Genomic DNA, 9,546 nt, shown 5'->3' with positions numbered 1-9,546 from the left:
TTTTCTGTATCCCTTACACTCTGTTTTATGGATTGCATCACTGTGGTGTGGTTTAATGTATTTCTCTGCCCTCTTCATTTTCTTTGAATTGGTGGTTATACCTCAAGGCTTGATCACATTCAAGTTCAGTATTTTGGCCCAGACTAATTCATAGGTGGTGGTGGTGGTGGTGGTGGTGGTGGTGGTGGTGGTGGTGGTGGTGGTGTTTTCCATAAGAAACACATAATGTCTGGTTGTTTCTTAATTTGTAGTGTTAGCAGCCACTGATGCTCAATACATAGATCCAGTAGATCATTAGTTCATTTATTTATTTTTATTGTGGCAAAATATACATAAAATTTACCATTTAAACCATTTCAAGTGTACAGTTCAGTGGCATTAAGTTCATTCACATTGTTGTGCAACCATCACTACCATCTGCGGAACTTTTTTCATCTTTCCAAACTGAAACTGTACCCATTAAACAATAACTTCTCATTTCCCTCTCCCGCAGCCCCTGGCAACCACAATTCTACTTTCTATCTCTATTAACTTGACTGCTCTAAGTCCCTCATTTAAGTAGAATCATAAAATATTTGTCTTTTTGTGGCTGGCTTACTTCACTTAGCATAATGTCTTCAAGATTCATTCATATTGTAGCATGTGACAATTTCTTTTTAAGGCTGAATAACATTCCATTGTCTGTATATATCATATTTTGTTTAACCATTCATCTGTCAGAGAGGACACCTGCTGCAGACATGGTAATGTTTCTTAAAGAACTTAATCTAAAATTACAAGGCAAAACAGTGCTTATACGTGAAACGTATATTGCAGCCAAGTCATTAAAGTTGTTTAAATCATAGGTAACGTCAAGCTGTTATACACATTTCTTGTGCTATCAAAAGTTAAAACATCCCCACATGAAACTGCAGCAGATATATTTTCTGAGCTCAGACTACAGTTCCAGCAGTGTTTGTTGGACCTCACTGCAAATGCATAGGAAATTTCCATATTTCATTTGTTGTGTAACTGAAGAGCTTCCACCCAACAGTCAATTAGATGTGATTAATCTATAATGTACAACATGATAAAAGGCAAGTATCAAGAGAAGAATATAATAGAATTCTATAAATGCCTTCCAAGTGATGAATATGCTCAATTAAAATCATATGCTCTTGGATTGATATCAGTATTTGACAGTGCTGTATGAAGACATATTTAAAGATGAAATATGTAAAATCTCATTACAGATCAGCATTAACAGATGAACATTTGCAATTGGCTTTGATGATAGGGAACATTAACCTTGAACCCCAATTAAGCTGCAGACTGTATTACACAAAATGAACTCAATTGTTAGATTTTGAATTTTGTCAATAAAAAATTTGTGATTTTTCTTTAATTTTTATGCACTTATATAATCTCCTTGATTTTGCTTCTTGGCATGCAAAGCCTAATATTTACTATCTGATTCCTTATAGAATAAGTTTGCCAATCCCTGGTCTAGAAGAACACTGGACAAGTACATCCAGCTGCTCACTGGATACTACTAGTCATTCAAACGAAACACTTGATCCACTGCCACATTCTTCTATTCCTGTCTTCCACTCATTAAATGGCCTCCAGTTCAACTGCTCAAGCCAAAATTCTAGAGGTCTTCCTTGATTTTTCATTTTCCCACAATCTCTATATTAATCTGTTAGATGTCCTATGTCAGTCCTACCTCCAAATATAATAGGATCTCTTTAAAATGTCAGAAGACCATTACTCTACTTTAAACTCTTTATTGCCTTCCTATTGCATTTAGAATAAAATTCAGATTCCTTATCATTAATCTGAAGGACTTTATATAACCCAGCCCCAGCCTACCTCTTCAATTACATCTGCAATGGACTTAATGTGCCCATTCATAATCCTAATCCTAATCCTAATGTGATTGTATTAAGAGGCTCAGCCTTTGGGAGGGGATAAGGTCATGAAGGTGGAGTCCTCATAAATAAGATTGGTGTCTTTATAAAAGAGATGCAGTATACAGTGAAAAGATGACCTTCTATGAATCAGGAAGCAGGTCCTCACAACACTGAATCTGCCCGTGCTTGATATTGGACTTCCCAGGCTCCAGAACTGTGAGAAATACATTTCTGTTGTTTATAAGCCACCCAGTCTATGGTATTCTATTACAGCAGCCTAAACAGACTAAAACATCTCATTCCTCTCCAGGTCCACTGGTCTCCTTGTCAAACATACCAACCTCTGTCTCTTTTGCATCTGCTAAACACTTTACGAGAACCACCTTCCTTGCCCTGCTTTGCATGTCTGGGTCCTTCTTTTCCTCTGGATACTAGATCAATGTATACAATATGGCTTCCTTTTCTGTTAGTCTCCACCTTATTACCTGGTATATTTCCTTTACAGAACTGGAATGGAATCTCATGAGGGTAAACAATGTCTGCCATGCCTAAAACAGTGCCCACACATAACGGGTAATAGTGGTTAGCTGGCAAATACTTGTCGAATAAAGGAAATTCTAAGGAAGTCTCATGACATGGGGAAATAAGAGCTAGTAGAGCACACAGCAGAGAGGTCCTAATGATCAGGGAGATTTCTAGAGGAAGTGATGTTTAAGCTGATATCTAAAGAGAGTAGGAATTAGCCCATTGAGGGCTATTTCTAGGTAGGTAACTATTCTAGGTAGAGAAATGAGCATGAAGAGCCGAAAAAAGGAGGCCTAGGGGGAGTTAGTAATGAGCAACAAGACTGTAGTAAATGAGACCAGATCATTTGGACTTCGTGAAAGAGCAAGAGGAAGCAATGAAAGGTTTAAGCTGAAGAGTTGGTAAGACAGGTTTATTTTGCTTTAGAAAAACCACCGGCCATAGTGTACAGAGTGAAAAACAGAGGAAAGCAAGACAGAAGACAACCAGTTAGGTTACAGTAGCAGCAATAAGAATGAAGGAATGCATCAATTTGAAATATTTAGGAAATAGCACTGGTAGCACAGGTATGGGAGGTGAGATAGGTGTTCAGAAACACTCCCAGGTTTCAGTCTTGGGCATTTTTTGGGTGAATGGTGGAATCACTACTAAACCTAGAAAGAGCAGAGGAACAGCTGGCTGGAAGCGGGGTAGAGTATTTTAGACATGTTAAGCATATCAAGATATCTATGAAGTATCTACATAGCTGGTTTAAAGATCTGTCTCTTAAAGCAATAATCCAAGGTCCAAGCCCTTGATACCTTCTGCTCTTTTAATCAGTGCCTGCTACTGGTACAGAGGCACTTATTGTTGAAGGAAGGAAAGAAGGGAGAAATCGAAGTGGGTTTGGGAGTCAGGAAAACTGGAGTTATAAAATTAAAGGTCATCAGTATTTAAATGGTTTAACTCAGAAAAGTGGATAAAAATCATCCAGGAGTGTATAAAGTTAGGTGAAAAGAACTCTAGCATTTATGAGAAAGGTAATAATAACAATGACAATATCTGATCCTTACTGAGCGTTTTATGCCTCATTTCCCTTTTAGTTGAAAATACTTTCCTTTCATGTAAATGATCCCTCCCTGAAAGAACTGATCCCAGTAAAGATGTGGGTAACTGACTAATGTTCTTTCATAACAAGAGCTAACATTTACTGAATTTACTTAATACATGGCACTGTTCTAAGCATTTTACACGTATTCTCACAACCTATGAGCATGATTAACTGCAAATGAGGAACTACACAGAATGAAGATACAGGACAGAGGGGGATAATTAAAAGAGCAAAGGTTCTGGGAAGGGGCTAGCCTTCAACGATAGAAGGGATATTTCTTCCACTACGAGGAGGAAACAACAGGGGCAGAAAGGTACACGTTTCAGTTTGTTTAAACCAAAACCTTTCATCGTGGAAATTGTTTTCTGTATAGCAATTTTTTAAATAAAACTCTAACATGGTGTTTTAACTGGCTTTATAGAGTAATAACAAAGTGCTATTGGGATTAAGAGAGGAAGGAAGCAATTCTGTCTTAAGTTCAAAGGGCAGAGGTGGAATTTAGGCAGATTCAACATATCTTGAACACCTATTAAGTTCCAGGCATACCTGAGGCTTTAAGGATCCCAAGATGGGCAGCATGTGGAGACTGTCTGTGGTAGCCTGTTCCTGTGGTCTGGCCAGCATCCATTCCCCACTATTCTATCCCAGGACTTCAATTTCCCCTTGAGGATTCCACACCCACATTGTTGCCTCAATGCAACACATGATCAAGGTACTCAGGCCAGGGGGTGAACCTGAGGCTCAGAGTTCTCATCTGGGAAATTTTATCTTGAGTGACACAAGAAATAAGAATGACTGGGTCATTATCCCAAAACATATGACTTGAAGATATTCCCCAATTCTTGCTCCCCGGACCCCCACATCTGACCCAGGTCTTGTCTTTCCCAAGTCTGGTCCTTCATCCCTTTCTTCCATTCCAGGAGCCACCCCACATCCATCCATTGATTCCTCTTTTGATAAGGTTAGTCAGAACCAACCTTCATTGCTTGCAACCAAAGGATCCTAGCCAACAGATATAGCCACCTACAGAATGTGTTGGAAGAATGGCATGTGAGTGGGACTGCAGAATATCAAAGACTGGCAGCCTTGCTCCCTGACTCCTTTTCCTATGTGTTCATAGCCTTACCATGGGGATGGTACCGCAGCAAGGCTATTCATGGGCTGATAGATCCCAGCTACAATTCACCTTCTCAGCCATAAAGTCACATTTTTCAGTCTCTTCTGGGTATCATACCTAGTAACTTTTGAGGAACTTGCTATGGGGAAGACTATCACTCCTGACAGTGAAGTTGTGGCTTCAACTCATGTTCACCATTTCCACATCAGTTCAGCTACCCACACCCACTGCTGTACTCTGGCACACAGAGGAATTCTTTGTGAAACCTCTGCTGACCTATACCAGGTCTTTGCTCAGCTTCCTTTGTGCCTCTACAGTAGCTTGTACTGCCCACTATTATGGACTTATCATGCTACGTTGTCTTAATCTGTTTAGCTTCAGTAGTAGTTGTGAAGTCCTTGAGGGCAGGGTATAAATTAGGGTATAGCACAGTGCTTTGCACTAGATGTTTGTAGAATAAACCAAACAACCAAACATTATACATAATACATGAAGTCAGAGACGTATAGGTAAAGAGCATGTGAACCAAGCCATTTAAACAAAAGACATAACCAGTGAGGAGGTATATACCACCCCGCCAAAAAAAAAAAAAAAAAAAAAAAAAAAAAGTTAACAGTTCAGACTCTAAAAGATAAGGTAACTTACCAGAGGTTATTCAGTGCCAGGTCCTGACCTGGAATCTGGCCCACTGAAGTCGTTTTCTCTGCACCAGTGTGAAACCATTCCATTCTTCCCTTATCGACATAACCCAGTTGCATAAGGAATACATCCAAGTCTTTGCAATTGTTTTCATATCCTTCCCACATAAATTACTCAATCTAGTCCACTGTCAGCTTAGATTTCAAGGCAAAGTTATTTGAAGAAATTAAGTAACCTGCAACTACCTTCTCATTCTGAAATTGCCCTTTTACCTCTCAACCAAGGGGCTGTCATGTGTGGGTGGGGATGGAAAGGGAGGGAATATGGTCCCACTGCGCCTTCAGTATGTGTCCTCTCAGCCCTGAGTCCCTCTGACCTAGGCCACTTGCTCAGAGTTGTAGTGCTACCTTGAGAGCATTTTAGGTCAGTGGCCATCTCCTGAGTTCTCTGGTCACATTCCAGTCACTGTGATCAATACATGATCAGTGGTGGTCAAAGGCAGACAAGAGGCACAGGCTGTTGAGGGAATATTCTCGGTTCTAGGAATGATACACGGAATACTCAATTTGTTAAAGTGCTCAGCTACAACATAAAAATAAAGGTGTTGGGAAGGTCTACTGGTGAGAAAGCAAGTTATGATCTGAGGGGCTTCTGGAAAGATATGAAAAGGAAAATATGTAAGAAGAACTCTGTTCATATTTCAGCGATGAGGGAAACAAAAGCTTAGAGCTTAGTCTCTGAATTACTAGAACCCTGAATCAAACATACGTCTAGATGGAGACCAGCTCCTTTAACTCAAGAAGACTGAATGAAACATTTATCTTATGTCTTTTTGCTCTTTCTCTTCAAATAAACTTCTTGATTTGAAATCTGGTTTACTGTATGAAAAAGAAGGTCTATTACGGGCAAGTGACCAATTTACATATGGCCTGTAAACCACTTTCCTGTATGGTAATTAGTAAAAACCTGTAATGAGATAAGAAATCTGAGTTTCCAAATCTGCCAGGTTGAGGCCCACACCCAAGAACAAGAGATCCATGACATATCTATCCTCTTGGCATGACTACAAAATCCAGGATTGGGGTGCTATGCTAGTGAGGGGTAGGTATCCATCAGCAGCAGTGGCTCTCTTGTCCTAGAAGTTCGTTTATGGCCTCAGTAGTCACTTATAAGTCCAATGAGCAGTGGCCCAGCCCTGGCCCTTGCATAGGTCCCGGTGGCGAAGGAAACAGGCATGGACTCGGAATCGACGACCACAGTGGGGACAGGCATGCAGGGCTCCAGCATGGGTCTTCATATGCTCTGTCAGATGGTGCTTCAGCTTAAAGCGCTTGTTACAGATGCCACAGCCAAAAGGCCGAAGGCTGAAAGTCAGCATGATATGTCGGTCACGCTTTGGCTTCACTGCAAACCGCTTCCCACACAAGCAACCAAAGCGTTTTCCATCTGCAGGGGGTGCCCCCCCTAGCTTCACAGGCCCATGCACAGCTTGCCCTGCTCCCCCAGGTCCTCCACCCCCAGAAAGGATTTCATTCCCATGAAGATCCACTGGTTTCCAAGATGGACCTCCTCCTCCAGATGTTGCCCCTGCGCCTGCGGGCAGCAAGAACCCTAGTTCTTTATTCCCTTCAGTGTCCCCTCCAGGAAACACTTTGGTCTCCTCCTTTACTCCTCCAGCCTGAGTTCCACCTCCTGATATCTCCTCCTTAGGCTCAAAAGGTTCTTGCTTAATGTAAAGGATTTTGGGGGGCAGTGCAGTTGGAGGGGCAGGTGGTTCAAGTGGCACACTCTCATCCTCTGGAAGCCTACGGGGAGTAGTGGATAGGGGCAGTGGGTGGGATGCATGAGGGCGGGGAACCCCTGATATTCTCGGAGGTTGAGGAGCCTGAGAGAGTGCTGCTGACCCCTGGTCTTCCTCATCCTCATCTTCCTCCTCCTCCTCCTCCTCCTCTTCTTCAACTTGAATCTGTAACACATCTCCCAGTTCACTTCCCTCCCCTCCAACAGGGCTCTCAGTGACAGAAGACTGCACAGGAGTCTGGAAAGGGGAAGAGCGAATGCACCAACCTCCTGTTGAGGATGTGGTAGAAAGAAGTGTGTGATAAGGGGTCACTCCACGGGTTGAAATTCCACCACCTGAGGAATCTAATTCTCTAAGAATCTCTGAACACTGATCTACTACTTGCCACATCTGGAGGCCACTGGCCACAAGGAGGTGGGCAGGGAGAGCATCCAGTGGCAGGCGGAGACGCCCTGAATAAATGAGCTGGAGAAGCCCCTCGAAGGCATCAGCTTCAATGACGCTGGGCAGAGTGAGACGTGGTGCATCCCCCAGAAGAAGTTTGTCGTGGAAGTAAGGAGAGGCGGCAGCCAACACTGCTTTGTGAGCCCTAAGTTCCCGTCCTTGCACCAGGAGGGACACATCACAGAACTTTCCCTCTAGCCTGTGACGGTTCAGGGCTTCCAGCAGCAATGAGCTATGCTGAGGGAACTCGATCTGGATGGTCCTTGGGGCTGGGTTGCAGATCGGGGACGGGGGTACTGGAGGTAAAGGCGTCGAGGTATCCATAGCTTCCTAGGAAGGCGGGAGATCCCAGAGGGATGGGGATAGACCACACGTGGGATGAGGCTGTGGAGGAGAGAGACGGTGGTCACAGAAGCTCTGGATAAGGGGACCGTGTTATCACAAACACTACCCACCTCCCCTACCCCCCCACCCCATACGTGGAAACTTTTCAGTCCGTGACAGTTTCTGCAGATCGGTCCCGCGCACTCCCCCACCAACAAAACAAAAACAACCGAACACCAACCGGGGGTTTAACTTCCAGGGCCTGTGGAAGAAGATGAAGAAGTCCTTCAGCCACGAGCCTGACTGACCCCGCAGGCCAGGGACGGCTCCTGCCGCCACTCTGTTTCCCCTACGGTGCCCACAGGGCCCGGGCTCTCGGAAAGCCGCGGCCGCCGGGAAACCGCGATTGCCGGCCAGGCGGCCCTTCCCGCCGCCACGCCCCCGCCTATACACGCGCGCCGCGTCCCCCGAGTGCCTCTGCAGCTACTGCGCAGCCCCGGCCGGAAGCTACCGCCTGCCTCCGGACGCCGACGGCGGATGCGGCGAGCGGGTTTAGGAGCAGCCAATTGGAGGTCTACAAGCCTTGCGTTGATTGGTTGACGGGCGAAAAGGTGGTGCTGGTGAGGTAGTACTGGTTTTGCGGCCGCCGGGCGGCAGCCACTGCGGAAAGTTAGGCTGTTTGGCTGCCGAAGAGCAATGCACTGAGGGGCGACTACTGAGCCGCCCAGATGGTTAAATGAAGCGCCTGCGCCCCGCTAGGTTCTGAGAGAGCGAGATTAAGTGGGTACCTGCTCTGCGGGCTAGGCATTGCTCACATCACCTTATATTCTGCCCCTGCCCTGCGAGGTAGGTGTTGTCATCCTCACTTTCCTCGGAGCGAGGGAACCGAAGCTGGCAAGTAGTGGGTCTGGAATTGGAACTCAGTTTGCTAAGGAACCATGTTCTTTCGTCCATTATGCACATGAACATTTTAACCAACAATTAAACTTTATTTCTAGGTAATTTTTTTAAAAAAGACGCATATAGATATATATTTGGAATCTTTTTATCAGGTAATGCTGCTGTTCCTTAGCCTCTTTACTCCTTGGGGTTAAATGGAGCAGTGGTGAAGGGAGAACTAGATTTTGGCTAGTGCAAAACCCTGTTAAAAAAAAAAAAAACCGGCAGGTCCAAAATGGAGTCACTTGTGCCAAGCCCATGTCTGCAAACTAAGACTTAATACTTAACTCAATTGCTGTTTCACCCTCTCTCGTGAATGTAGCCTTTAACCAGCCAACCTGGAATTACCTGCAGCACTAGTGAGGTAATCGGCCTGACAGGCTCTTCTGTGCCCCATAGGAGGGTGACTTTGCTTGAAACAATGTGTTCTTTGATAGTAATTTCCTTTTTCCACCCCCTTTCTGCCTTTAAAAACCTTTCCTTTTTTGTTGGGCTGAGCTCCTTTCTATTTGCTAGATTCGGGATGCTGCCCAATTCATGAATCGGTGAATAAAGCCAATTAGATCTTTCAATTTACTCAGTTGAATTTTGTATTTTAATATCCCTCCTCTAAAACAGAATAAATCTCCTCACAGGGTAGGAGAGTGAAATTCTAAGAGGAGACTATGGCATCACACAGGGATATAGCTTCTCCTAGGCTATCAGCCTCCTCCCAATAAGCAGATCCTATTACCCTGCTGGTCCTTCTGGAGATCCCAGCCTAGGAAAGTCAGCA

General features: G+C 44.1%; 1 protein-coding gene across 1 annotated transcript; it reads right to left on the bottom strand.

Moving 5' to 3' along the window:
• Positions 1 to 3,214: 3,214 nt before the first annotated feature.
• ZBTB9 (zinc finger and BTB domain containing 9) lies at positions 3,215 to 8,348 on the bottom strand. The gene is made up of 2 exons (XM_011373476.2): positions 8,074 to 8,348; positions 3,215 to 7,892 (listed from the first exon to the last, which is right to left on the bottom strand). Exon 2 carries the CDS (start codon positions 7,830 to 7,832, stop codon positions 6,426 to 6,428), a length of 1,407 nt encoding a protein of 468 aa, XP_011371778.1. The 5' UTR covers positions 7,833 to 7,892; positions 8,074 to 8,348; the 3' UTR covers positions 3,215 to 6,425.
• Between the last annotated feature and the right edge of the window lie 1,198 nt (positions 8,349 to 9,546).

This window comes from Pteropus vampyrus, unplaced genomic scaffold, assembly GCF_000151845.1.
Source record: "Pteropus vampyrus isolate Shadow unplaced genomic scaffold, Pvam_2.0 Scaffold225, whole genome shotgun sequence".
Lineage (NCBI taxonomy): Eukaryota > Metazoa > Chordata > Mammalia > Chiroptera > Pteropodidae > Pteropus > Pteropus vampyrus.
The sequence above is the reverse complement of the archived record's forward strand: the minus strand, read 5'-3'. Positions and strand labels throughout refer to the sequence as shown.

Bases quoted from the DNA above. Each gene is read 5' to 3' on its own strand.
- ZBTB9 (XM_011373476.2), bottom strand. From the start codon at position 7,832: ATGGATACCTCGACGCCTTTACCTCCAGTACCCCCGTCCCCGATCTGC.